A 14,741-nucleotide genomic window follows, 5' to 3' on the forward strand; every position below is an offset into this window, starting at 1 on the left:
CAAGACCACGGTCATCTAACCTCTCAGTTGTTGGAATGCTTTTGGCAGACACACTTTCTGTGATCTCATCTCTTAAAAATTTGGGTCGGAAAAAGACAAAGTAGAACATCATAAAGAATTCAAAAACATTGGCGCGATACACATGCAGAGCAGGTTAGAGATAATGGAAGTACGAAAATTTGAAAGTCTCAAAAAAAGGATAGTTAAAATCACATTAGCACAAAGAAATGGAAGATATTACTTGGAACAGCAAAAAGAGATCGAATAGTGTTTGCGGATGTCTGGGAAACAAGGCAGTGAAACAAAAGAACAGCTGCTGTACAGGCTTTTAAATGTTCGAAGTGCCGCACGAAATGTAGATCACGTGGCACAGCAGCAGCAGTAGCAATTCAGCAGCTGATTGAGCAAAGAGGAGGTAAAAAAATAACTATTTGTTTCCCATTGTATCACCGTTTAAGAGGGGTTTTGGTTGAGCCTCCGCATCTCCTTGGGGTGTGTTCAGCCCCCCTTTTCACAACGGCTTCGGGGAGGGTTTGGCAAACGAAACGAGCAGGGGGCAAAGCCCACTAGTCTAACTTAAAGGAGTTGGAGCAATTTGGCCTTGATGAATGGGAGAAAATCCCAGGGGCGAGATATGCTAGACTAATAGAAACATTCGCTAAGAGACTAATAGCTATATTTGCAGCAAAACGTGACTCTACAAAGTATTGACTTTGGTATTGGCTATGCACACTCATGATTTCTGTTTTTTTTTTTGTCTTAATTATTGTTTGTGTCGCAGTAAAAAATATTTTGCACCTTCAAAGTGATAGTCATGTTGTATAAATCAAATGGTGCTGACCCCCAGAAAATCCACTTTAATTCCAGGTTGTAAAACGACAAAACAATACAAACACCAAGGAGGTTGAATACTTTTGCAAGGCACTGTAGCAAAAGCACAATGGCAACAATTACATTTAGAAAAAAAACAACTTTATAAATGAAAATAATTACATATTCCGGTACCTGGTGATGAAAAACATACGTAAGCAGCAGAACTGCGCCTTAGAAAACATTATCAAGCTCAGAATAAATTACTTATCATGTCTACTCATCTGACAAACTCTTGCATCTCTTTCTTAAACATCCTTGTGACTGTCAGTACCATCATTGTATCACTTCATTTCAGTTTTCCTCCATTTCAACTAAAAGTACAGTGACTGTAACTGTGTTTCTTCAAGGTGTCCAAAATTGTGCAGTTACAAAGATGCAAAAGGTTCAGACATTAAGCATGACATGTAGAAGAAAAGAAACCCACAATTTAACTAACTTCATTTTCAGATTTGTAGTGAAATATAAAAGAAAAACAGCTTAAACAAAAATTAAGAGGCATTTTCATTACATGCACAAAAAAGGCTTTTTCTCTATGATCTTATAGTTTTAGGCTAAAATTTTCTCTGAATAATTTTTCAGCCTGTTTGCTTTATTACATATTTTATATTGCTTGAATGCAGGATGATGTGTTTGAGGATGAAAAATCAAATCAGAATTTACAGAGCAGATGTGGTAGTGCCTGTAAATTGGCCTTCTCCATTCTGTTTCTTCATCCTTGTTTTGATTTTGACCTTTGGGTTGGTGATAATGACTACAACTGGGCATACTGAAGTGTACAGTGTGGCAAAGAAGACTCGAATATCTGATAAAAGGATTGCTATCCTAAGAACAGTCAGTGAGTAGAGATAGATTATATTATCAACCCCAAAGAAGAGACAGTAGAGGGTGACCAAAGTGACCACAGCTCGGGACGCCTTGACCTCTGCTCTTGCTCCAGACTGGCTGCTCTCTGAACTCCTCAGGCTCCTCACTCTCTTGCCGTGCCTATAGAGGACTACAAGGATGTATCCGCTCATGATAGCCATCAACACTATAAACAGGAGGTCACTAAAAAATTTGGTCAGACCTCCAGAGATAAAGTCTATGTAGGTAGGGTAGGAAATGAAGCAGAATTGAAGGTTGAAAGTGTAAAGTGGGATGGTGTTATTGGGGAAGGAGGCCACAGAATTTAGTAGAGTATTGGAATAGGAGACACAGTACATAACGTAAAGGATAACAATGATATGCTTGAGGTACTCTGGGATTTTGGACTTCAGAGGGGCGAGTCTGGATGTGGCTGGAGAGACCAGAACTGCCTGGTAGGTGCTAAGTAGACAGGTGAGGCTTATAGAGAGTCCTCGAAAGACACGGAAGCAGAATATAGCCATCTTACAACCATCATCATCAAACATGTCCTTGGAGCCAAATGCTGCCATCGTCTGTGGGATGCTGCGTATCAGTGCCACCATCAGATTGGCAAAGGCTAAGTGGCATAGAACAATATCAGCTGTCATGAGTTTGCCTTCTTTCACCAATGTCTGAAAGAAAGCAATGCATACAAATAGGTTGGCTGGGATGCTGATAGCTGTAAGGATGAGAAAAGCTGCTGCTTTGAAGAGATGTCTGGTGTCAGTTGTGTCCATGATGCACTCTGCAAGAGAAAAAAGGGCAAGGTCATTTACTTCTCAACCAGAAATGAGTGCAGTTCACAAGCATTTTCAGATGTGAAGCTTGAATGTTCCTGCATGTGTGAAAGATAATGCCATAGTACCTGGTTACACTAATCTGTGTTGCTGTACACCAACCCCTTAAGGCATCCTGTCTAAGATTATTGGAGTGTCATTACCGCCAATTGCATATTTTAATTTCTGTCAAATGCACATCGGGGACACCATAGCTCCACAAGGATTGGAGTGGTGTGAATGTTGATAGTTGCTGTAATTAAAGTTTTTGTGCTTGTAGTTAGTTGGCTGACTTGTCTTGTGCAATCTTTAAAGTTTCTCATGTGTGTGCAAGAGTGCCAAAATGAGGAAGAAGTGAAGATGCAATATAAATTGAATTTAATTGTACATGCACATTTACATATTTAGCTGACAGCTGGTACCATGGCACCTGTGGCAGACGGCCGGGACCCATGCCCGGACACTTCTTTGACACGGGATACCGGGGAGCAGTCATGGGTTGTATCGGAGCCACTATCCTGGAACACCGGAGCTCATCCCTGTTGGGCTCCGTGGCCACCGCCAGGGGGAGCTGCAAGGCTTCCTGAGCCTGTGTGGGCTGTGATGCAGCCACACCCGGAAGTGCAGCCTGAAGTAAGAGAAAGAGCACCTGGAGCACTTCCTGGGGTGCGATAAGAGGAGCCTGCAGCCTCTGCTCTAGGCGCCAGAGTCTGGAGGAGGAGGACAATGCTGCCTAGGAGGAGTGGAGGAGAAAGAAGAGTGTGCTTTTGGGTGTTTTTCTTTTGGTGTTTTTGGGACTGTGCTGTAGCTGAGGGACACAGGGAAGACGTGATACCCCAGAGGAAGGAAAAATAAAATCTTTATTTTCATTTTCACTTGTGCCATCTGGTGTCAGTCTGTGTCGGGTTGCCGCCAACCAAGCACTTCTGCCACACACTGTAGTAAAAGCTGCCTGTCAGCCCAGCAGGTCTGGCTTTGATTTTTTACCTTTGATTAGTATACAGTATATGCATTTGTCACATAAAATTATGCTCTGAACATCTTGCCTGCACTGGCATTTTACATTAGATGCTATTGGGCATGGGGAAAAAGCTTAAAAACTTCTCAAATTGATGGTTTACTTTCAGATTGTTTTGGTATGTTACTGGAAGCCCACTTTAATTAACATTATCACTCCAGAATGCATACTTACAATTTCATAAACCAGAAGATTCTACCAATTCCCAATACCCCGGTCAGGAGTATGCTTTATAGTCAGACAATTAGTGACATTAAGGCTTCTAGTAAAAATTACAAGAAAGAGAGAGATTATAAAAGATTACTTTGGAAGTTTGTGACCACTGAAACTATAGTAATATTCCTGTTTTTTCTTTCTTCCTAAATTAAATTGCATGTTTTTGTGAAGTCTTGGCAGCAGAAATGATCCATTGAAGGGGTTACAGTCCCACACCAGGCAAACTCAATCATACTCTTGATATGTCTTGTAAATGTGCTACTTCCATTTTCAGGTTCCAGCGGACAGAGGCCTATACCAATTAACACTGAGTTCAAAGCAGGAATCAGCCATAGACAGGGGCATAAGAATGAGTACAATTCAGTTCAATTCAGATTTATTGTGCCAAGGGTGAAATTTGGTTTATCAGCATGGCTTTTACAAATGACCAAAACACCACATTAAAAAGGACTTAGCCTTCAAACATCATTTTAGGGAAAAGTCTCTCAATTAATGAACATAATATTCACTATATAATATCACATCATGTATGTATGTACAGTATGTACTGTATATATATATATATATATATTATTTACTGGGTCATTATTGTCATGTGTAGAGTAAAGTGAAATTCTTAATATCATGTACTAATCAACATGTGTCACGTGACTAGTGAGTACAACTACGTTACCTTGAAACTTGTGTCTTTGTTACCTGAAAAGTTCTGAGAACACGGTTCTCATAACCTAGCAGTATAACAAAAAGGAGCTAGTATGACAACATTATTAATTAAACCTGTAGCATTATTAAAATGGGAGTTTTATGTACATTTCACATTTTAATGTGCTACCTCTGATGCAGATTTAAGCAACAACTCACCGTGTATTTTAAATTTTGTGAAATTTGTCATGTAAAAGTAGTCTCTCCCTAGATTCTATAACATAAACATACTAACTGCACTTAATTACCTACACAAATGAAACCACATTAAGACTTAACCAGTGATTGACAAGAATGATAACTGTTCAGATTTCAAGTTAAGCCTGTGGATTTTTATTAAAGTAAAATCAGAAGATTAATAGTAGTTTGGATGAAGGACGTTTTGAAAAGTTGCTTTTCATCTTTGGAAACCTGAACATGTGACCTGATAGCAAGAAGTGATATTTTGAATGTACTGTAGTGGGTGAGGTCCGTCTGTGAGAATAAATTCAGTTATTAGGAATATGTGCTTATTAAATAGGTCTGTCAGATTTGATTGTTGCACAATTACTGTTATACTGCTACATTTTACATTTTGATTTATTCTGTTTTTTACTTTAGAGTTTTTAAACCAAAGTAGCAGAAAACATATTAAAACATACTCAATCCATGATTTCTAAAAGATTTATATACAGTAATGTTAGAATTCAAGATGGAAGCCTGAGCTCTCATAGTCAGCGGAGGTGCTGTTGTCCCTTTTTGATGATGGCTTCTGTATTTTAATTAAAAGTCAGTTTTGAGCCTATAATTACCTGAGGAAGACATATTTAGAATTAAGGTGCTTCAGTCTTTCCAAATAATAAAATATGGTGCTAATAGAACTTTAAGAAACATGTCACTTATGTATTAATAAATAAGGATGTATTAAGCTAACTGAACAAATGTAATCTAATACAGACACTAAGCTGTAAGAGTGAATTTCTGTAAGACAAATGTACTAAACTAACTTTTAAGGTAGCTTTGATATTGTACAACCAATTATTATGTGTGATGATCATTATGTGCGAAATGTAAGCTATAATAAGATTCTTAAATTGTAACTGCCAGATAGCCGTTGAAGTGTTGTAACCTTGATGGTGCAGAAGAATAGGGAAGCACATGTTTTGCAAAGTACTGTCTCTGTAACTGTCTTGCAAAACTAGCCATAAATACTACTGTGTACATCTGCACATAATGATTTAATGTGTCATCTTAAGCTACTTGCAAACTCTGCGTGACCTCAAATTGAACTGCCATACTTTCTCTTTTTGTTTAGTAAATGGACTAGTATAAAACTGAGTTAACTTCCTTTTTAGAGCAGGCCCGGAGTCTGTAGCATACATTTTAGCTGACAGGCTCTGTAGAGTCTCTCTCTCACCTAGAATAAAATAAATTGCTTTTTTACTTTTTTATTTGTGTCTGCCTGCTGTTGTTCTTGACTTTCGTCCACATACCCTGTGATATTTTTAATGGTCTACAGCAGGGGTCTCCAACACGTCGCTCGTGAGCTACCAGTAGCTCGCAACCCCTTTCCAAGTAGCTCGCCAAAGGGTTAATGAATCCTATATAAATTTGAAAACTGGATAAGTCAAATTAGGTGTGGGCGATCTTTCCAAAAAATCATATCATGGTCCTTTTAACACAAAATCACGATCCACAATTTGAATTGCAATCTGTCTTTTCAATGTGGCATAAACTTAAGAGAATATCTGGACTCAAACTCATCAAGACCTAAGTAACAGTTCTGTTTTTAAAAATATCAAACAAAGTTGAATGCAATTGTTCTCTCGTTCGCTAGCTAAGCGGAGTTAAGGAACACACGAGTGAGGAGAGACACCCCCCCACCCAAAAAACGACCCACTGCGTGTTTCTCAGATTTGTACAAATAAATCAGTGCCGTAAGCGAACTCTGGTACATAGAGAAATGAGAGAAGTCGCAAATCAACCGGAATGTTCAAGCAAATTATAGAAAAAAACCCGATTTAAATCCGCTAAGTAGTTCTCTCTTGAAAAGTGGACAGATATACAGACAGACATACATTGGATTGTATATATTATATATTAGAAACCTTCAAAATAATGTACATTTAAAGTCTCAACAGCATTTCTGGAGCTTAGTAGAGTCAGATAACTATAATAATCTTCACCAAGCAGCTCTGAAAATATCTGCTTTGTTTGGGTCTCCATACCTCTGTGAGTGTGACATGAATGTCATGAAATCAAAGTTCAGAACAAGACTGAGAGACGACTCCATAAGAGTGAACCTAAGTGGCTACACTCCACCATACACCTCTCTTGTTGCCTCAATGCAATGGCAGCCATCTGACTAACTAAAAAATACATCACACATGCAACTGGACATGTGAATAAAGTGAAACAGTGACATGGAACAAAATGACAAAGGAATAAGTCATATCTGTGTATTTGGAATTGCATTGTTTTGTTATGACAGCATTCATGTTTTAATTCAATAGTGTGAGATACACTAGAAGATGCATAGAGACATACAAAATGCACTTGCAGGTTAACTAAATATTTTTTGTGATGTTCTAATGCAAAATGTGAGTTGTGGACAAGCTTATTCAGTTTGTTTGGGTTGAAATAAGCTATGAGAATAAACATTAGAAAGCAGGAGTCGCTCTCGGCCATCTTCATTTTGTAAAAGTAGCTCTCAGGAGAAAAAAGGTTGGAGACCCCTGGTCTAGTTTCTATTGCTTTTATTTGTGTGAATGATGTTTCTTCTAACTAAGCTATCACCTCTTTGTTATTTGTAACATGAATTTGTATCAAAGACTCATCACACGACTTGTAGGTAACAAAATGACATACGTCTAGACTGGGACTCATTTAATTCTCATTAAGTAGGATTACATGAATAAGCAGATTCTAAGGTTAACCAGTTTTCAAATTTCCTGTGACCACTAATATTTTTTATAGGAAGTGCAAAAGAGGTGAAGGAGCACATTCCAGAGGGGACAACATGTCACACGGACGGATACTCCATTTCATTATTTGAGTTGCATCAGTCAGGAAGCCTACTATGTTAAAGTCAAAATTAAAATGTTTTATTAGTCTCTCTGCAAGGATGTAGGACTGAATGATAGGAGTGTCACATGAGTGTCGGTTCCCTTCAGATTGCTTAACAAGGGATAAAGCATTGCACTTTTGGTACTCATCAGTAAGCCTAACAAGCATGTCACTGTGATCTAGAGAGCGAAGCATTGAACTATATACTGTATAATACATATGATTGCTAGTTGAGTACATGATTTTCTGAGTAACAATGTTTGGTTGTTAATCTGCCTAACCTGTTGTGTTCAAAATGCTGTATTATGTACACAGTACAATGAGATTCTTCCCTGCTCATCTCTCGTAGACTACCATAACCAGCTACAGGCAATGAATGCACCATCCATCCATCCATCCATTATCCAACCCGCTATATCCTAATTACAGGGTCACGGGGTCTGCTGGAGCCAATCCCAGCAACAGAGGGTGCAAGGCAGGAAACAAACCCCGGGCAGGGCACCAGCCCACCGCAGGACACACACATACCAAGCACACACTAGGGACAATTTAGAATCACCAATGCACCTAACCTGCATGTGTTTGGACTGTGGGAGGAAACCCACACAGACACGGGGAGATCATGTAAACTCCAAGCAGGGAGGACCTGAATGAACCACCATACATGAAACATAACATGAGACAGTATGCCCAAGAAACAGCTATCAGTGGTCACTAAGGGTGGCTTTTGAGTAGGCTTATGACACTGTGGAGTAGTAAGGTGTTGTACCGTGTTAGCCATGATGGATGCAATAAGAAGTCAAGCAAAATGACACCTTTTATTGGCTAACTGCAGAGATTGCAATATGCAAGCTTTCAAGGTAGCTCTGGCCATCTTCATCAGGCAACTTGCAATCATTATGGAGAAAATCTGTCTCTGAAACCCTTAGTGCTAATGTTCCCTAAGTATTTGGCAAAACAGAAAATGTATAATACAACTACAGTTGTGCTTTCAAATGGTTTGTGGCTCAGAAGGACACTTTAAAAAATGAATGCTGCTTGCTTGGTCTTGTGACTATAAGAATCAGTTACATCTTTTGAATAATTAATTTCAAAAACTATTTTTTGGCAGAAATGTTTATCTAAGTTAATTTACTAGAATGAGATACTTTTTTTCTGCAGGTGGAAAACACAGATTTGGTTACTCACTCAGGGTCACAAAGTACAGTATGTTACTCCAGATTTAGTTTCTCTAGGCCACATATGACTAATTCTGTGAAGGATCATTGTTTAGAATTTATTTTTCTAATTTTATGCAATATTACTTTCACTTTAAAAAGAGAATTATTGTTAAAGCAACTCCTATTTGTCAGTTTCCACACAGGTAAATTAGCTAAATATACACATTCATTTTGTTAAGCCTCATAATGGGTGCACTTCAATTATCACAAAGCAGTTTTCATCATTCAGCACAGCATACAAAGTTTGTCTATGTTTCTTAAAGAACAAAATTAATTACATTCTTACCTGTAGTTTACATTCAATAAACTGTATCATAAATACTGTAAAAGGAAGGCTAGATGAGATAACACACTGTGGTGTTGTTACATTACTGCGGATTATTTTTATATTCTCGGACTAGCAAGCTGTTACAAGGGGAGTTGAAACCAAATACCAGCTGATTTATAACACAAGGGAGACATCAGAAAAGAACAACATGGGACATTCAATATATGTACAGCAATACAGAGCATCATAGGAGTTAATACCCCAGACGTATAAACAGAGTAATAACCGTGCAGTCAGTCTCTATTTCGCATTTTATCCCCTGTGCATTGTTAGCACAAATAATTTTAAAACCTAAATAGGAACAACACTTTAGCCATAAGAAACAATACAACAGATGACATGTTTCTGTTTTCATAAACTTCCATTGGACGACAGCAGAATGCTATTGAGATGATCCCTGGAACTCCCTTACAGCTGATAGTCTGGTCACTGACGATGTTTACTTTTTCCTCACAAGTTGTGCCTGATGGATATATTAGTTCAGGAGGTGTAGTACATACTGTAGATAAATATGTACATATTAGTACATATTAGTATATTAGTATATTAGTATATTAGTATACGTACATATTAGTTTAGGAGGTGTAGTACATACTGTAGATAAATACGTACATATTAGTACATATTAGTATATTAGTATACGTACATATTAGTTTAGGAGGTGTAGTACATACTGTAGATAAATACGTACATATTAATACATATTAGTATATTAGTATACGTACATATTAGTTCAGGAGGTGTAGTACATACTGTAGATAAATACGCACAGGACACACTTACACAAATGTGGAGTCAGATGGATGGTTGAGTGTGCAGTTATAAATAATCAGTAGAGCACAAGGATTTATGCTTTAAATGGATTAACATATATTTATGCAATTTTAAAATTATATTTAGATATTTGTGCACATAGTGCAATAAAAATGTATTTGCCTCTTTTCTGATTTTGTCTGTTTTTGCAAATTTATGACGCAGAATGTTTTTTAAGGTCTTCACCCAGAAACTAATTTTAGATCAAAGGTGCTGAGTTAAAAAAAGACATAAAAAAAATTAATTAATTATTCATTTAGGTTTAGCTTACTTTTAAACACATACATTGTGGCACTTGAAAAAGTAGACAGATCTTAGTGTCAGTGTCATTAAGAGTTTTATTAGTGGTTATATTTGTATTTCTAAAGTTATTTTGTTATTTTCTTATTAGAAAATTTTATTTAAGAATATTACTGACAATTTCAAGAACTTCACTGTCCATACAATACAATACAATACAATTTCTTTTTGCATAACCCAAAATCTCACAAGGAGTGCCACAATGTGCTTTAACAGACCCTGCCTCTTGACAGCCCCCCAGACTTGACTCTCTAAGAAGACAAGAAAAAACTCCCAGAAATAAAACCCTTGTATAGGGAAATAAAATGGAGGGAATCTTGGGAAAGGCAGTTCAGAGAGAGACCCCTTTCCAGGTAGGTTGGGTATACAGTGGGTGTCAAAAGAGGGGGTAAATACAACACAATAGGCAGAACAAAACAGAAGTAATCCTCAATACAATATAAAAATAAAAAAAGATAAGTATTAAGCAGAATTTAACAGTAGATGATATCATTTAATATGATTTGGATTTGTTCAGAGTCCTGGAGACCTCAGCCACCAAGATACCTCCTCGATTTGGCTATCCACATCTGAGTCAGCGCTGGGCCAGCCAATCCAATGAAAGGACCCCTCTACCCGACGATCCCTGCGATCCTCCAACAGGGATGACTTTACCTTAGGCAGGCAAAACAACTTGGCATGTGGGCCGTGGCACCAAGTGCCACATTTGATTATCGAGAAGAGAAACAGAATAGGTGAGGGTTAGTAAAAGAATATAACTATCATGCTACTTATCTGTGGTGGGTTGGTGCCCCTTGTAGTCACACACCACGAGCACAATGGCTGCATTAAACTGAAGGTTTATGAAATTTGGCTACTAGTGCTGCGCTAAAAAGTGAGATATTTTCAATCTCAACAAAAAACCTTAATGTTGGTTGTCCAGTATTTTAAAGGCAAACAGTAATTTAAAGCCATCATGAAAGTTTAAAAAAATGCCAGAAAAGTTAAAAAAAAAAAGATTCATACTATATTTCTGTAACCAAGAGGTGGTTTCCTGCATTGTAGTTTGTATTGAAACAGTGTTGAGGAGATAATGATCACAATAGATGAGATTGTCATGACAGTCATGTCAACATTTACTACAGAATTTGCTAACTTCTTCTGCATGCAGCAAAAGTATAAAAGTATAATATGCTCTAGGCAGTTGACATGACCATTGGGATGCTGGGTCAGGGTTAGCACTCCTGAGCACTGTGATTTTCCTCTTATACCCCTAAATTCATGCAGGCTGGAGATACTAAACTGGGTATGGATTGTGTGAGTGGGCCCAGTGATGGACTGGTGACCTGTTGTGAGCTGCTTTTGGACATACTGTATGTCAGATGATGCCTGGTACTGTGACACATTTGATCTTTTCATAAAGCAAGGCTCAAAATGTTTATTTGGTCAGTGTAGTGGAAGTCATAATAATATTGTCACATGAAATTATGAAACATACAGTATTGCCACTCTCCACTGCCCTGATAATTTACTGCTCTTTTTCTTTTAGCAAACACAATATAGAAAATATAGTCTAGAACAGTATTTCCCAACCATAGTCCTGTGGCCCCCCTGTGGCCCCCCTGTGGCTGCAGGTTTTTGTTCAAACCAGCTTCTGTTTTTAGTTGAACTCCAGGGCTAATTAAGTGATAAAATAAATAAATAAATAAATAAGTGATGTGTTATTTCCCAAGTTCTGTGTTTTAGGAACAATATAGAAATTAGAAAACTAAGTTTGGTAACAAAAACAAAAAAAATATATATATATATATATATATATATATATATATTAAAATGTACCAAGCAGTTAAATGGGAGTAATGTATTTTTTCATTTTAACAATATTTTCATCTTGATTTTCATTGTACTTTTCTAGATGTTCTAATTATTTAATTAATCCATTATTTATTAATTAGTGGGTCTGATGCTAAAGTACTTGGGGCCTTTGATTATTCAGTGTTGTTTGTCAGCGTGTCTGCTCTGCTCATTTTTATTTGTCATTAATAAGATACAACAAAGGGGAAAAACTGCACAGAGAAAGGGCAAAATATAACGAAATCAACAAAAGAGATTTAAGCATTTAAATCTATAGCAAAAGCAGAGATATTTCTAAATCTATACTAATAAAAGGCAAAGCCCTCACTGACTCACTGACTGACTCACTCACTCACTCACTGACTGACTGACTCACTGACTCATCACTAATTCTCCAACTTCCCATGTAGGTAGAAGGCTGAAATTTGGCAGGCTCATTCCTTACAGCTTACTTACAAAAGTTGGGCAGGTTTCATTTCGAAATTCTACGCGTAATGGTCATAACTGGAAGCTATTTTTCTGCATATGCTGTAATGGAGTTCAGCTGGAAAGCCGTGAGGGCGGAGTTTCTTGTGACATCATCACGCCTCCCACGTAATCACGTGAACTGACTGTCAACGCACTACGTAGAAAACCAGGAAGAGCTCCAAAACGCGCTGAAGAAAATATGCAGTATATAATTGAGAAGGCAGCGAAACAATAAGAAGCGAGCGAGTGACATATACACTGAATCCTCCAGTGTATGTACTTACAAAAGGTTACATTGACAATCGCACAGCTGGGAAGCTTCAATGCATGTGCTCCATAACGCATTAAAAAAAGGTTACATTGACAATCGCACGCATTAAAAAAAATAATGCGCATGATTACATTGATCAGCGTTTCCCAAAACCTGACGGTCATAACTGGAACCTTCTTTCCTATACTGTATACGGCCATAGCGGGCAGGTCGCTCGCCGTGGGAGGCGTGGCGGCTGAAGGAATGTGCTTAGCATATTCATAGGTAAGGCTGCTGCGCAACTCAGCACGCCTCCCATGTAATTGACTGCCTGCCCATATACGGCCATTCTTCCCTCAGGTGTCTTGAGTCGTTTCCTTGCTTTGCGAAGGAAGCAGCTTTCTCACAGCTTCTGCACTGTTTTATAAACGAACGATATATAACAAAGTCCTTTTTCATTGCTTCGCCAACGAGGTAGCCTTTTTATTTAATTCACGGGTTCTTCGCTGTTTCATTGTTCATTTATTTTGATTTTTATAGTTATTGTGTGGGTTTCATTTAATCCACAGGTTCTCTTCTGTGTTCACCGCGGTGTCTTTAGTCGTTTCCGTGGTTCGCCAAGGAAGCAGCTTTCTCACAGCTTCTGCACTGTTTTATAAACGAACGACATATAAGAAAGTCCTTTTTCCTTGCGTCACCAACGAAGCAACCTTTTTATTTAATTGACGAGTTATCCGCTGTTTCATTGTTCATTTATTATGATTTTTATACTTATTGTGTAGGTTTTATTTAATTGACGGGTTCTCTTCTATTTTATTGTTCATTTGTTACGATTCTTACAGTTATTGTGTAGCTATTTTAGACTTAGTTTTCTGTTCAAATACCCATTTCCTTTATTTAATCCGCGGACTCTCCGCTATTTTTTTGTTCCTTTATTACGATTACAATTATTTATTGCTTCCCTTCTTTGGCTGACTGCCTGCCCATATAAGCCACTACGCTGTTTTTTTGTCAAGCAGTCTTTACATAGCTTCTCTGCTATTTTATAAAGAAACGCCATATAAGGCCGTCGTTTTTCCTTGCTTCGCCAACTAAGCAGCCTTTTTATTTAATCCATGGGTTCTCCGCTGTTTTGTTGTTCGTTTATTTCGATTGTTATACTTATTGTATAGGTATTTTATACTTTCTTTACTGATCAAGTACCCATTCCCTTTATTCTTCCAACTATACCCCTATTAAAATGTCTATCGACGTGATCACCATCAATCAAAGAACTATCACTTACGGAGATGGCGCCTGCCTTTTCCATTCTCTGTGTTACATATTGCACGGACATATCAGGCTCACTTTTGATATCCGGATGAACATTGTGTCTTATGTATTAAATGACTGGGAGAGGTTCAAAGTGTGGACTGATGATGGTACAGGAGATAATTATAGTACACAGGAGCACTAGAAGACTGAAATGCTTAAGCCCTTCACCTATGGTTCTGCATGTGAGTTGATGGCTGCCGCTGAATTGTTTGGTTGTCGCTTTCAAGTGTACTGAAATGGGCAGATATTTTACACCTTTGGAGAACCGTCACTGCCTCTTAAACATCTTAGATTGACAGGTGACAATTTGAGTAGTGGACACTTTGATGTTTATGAATATTTCAACTCTCAAAAGCTGGATGCGAAGTTATTGATGAAGCCGGTTGTATACTTACATCGATTGACACATGCTCAATATCACTTCAACACAAATCCAGCTGATTATTACAGTGGCAATCCAAGCTATGAGAACACAGTAAAAAGGAGACGTATCAGACGTCGTGGTAGATTTTCTGATACTACTAGACGGAATCAACTTTGTGCAGCTATCGCCAAATACTCGCAAGCACATCCACAAGTTCATAGGGATGCTGTCGCTAAATACTCGCAGGCTCATCCACAAGTTCATAGGGACGTTGTCGCTAAATACTCGCAAGCACATCCACAAGTTAATAGAGACCATCCATCCATCCATCCATCC

The 14,741-nt window shown here is 38.0% G+C and overlaps 1 protein-coding gene across 1 annotated transcript; it reads right to left on the reverse strand.

The window, feature by feature from the left end:
- Window positions 1-1,529: 1,529 nt before the first annotated feature.
- LOC120526676 (olfactory receptor class A-like protein 1) lies at window positions 1,530-2,495 on the reverse strand. Its single transcript, XM_039749832.1, has one exon. It carries the CDS (start codon window positions 2,493-2,495, stop codon window positions 1,530-1,532), a length of 966 nt encoding a protein of 321 aa, XP_039605766.1.
- Between the last annotated feature and the right edge of the window lie 12,246 nt (window positions 2,496-14,741).

Source organism: Polypterus senegalus, chromosome 3 (assembly GCF_016835505.1).
Source record: "Polypterus senegalus isolate Bchr_013 chromosome 3, ASM1683550v1, whole genome shotgun sequence".
Classification (NCBI taxonomy): Eukaryota; Metazoa; Chordata; class Cladistia; order Polypteriformes; family Polypteridae; genus Polypterus; species Polypterus senegalus.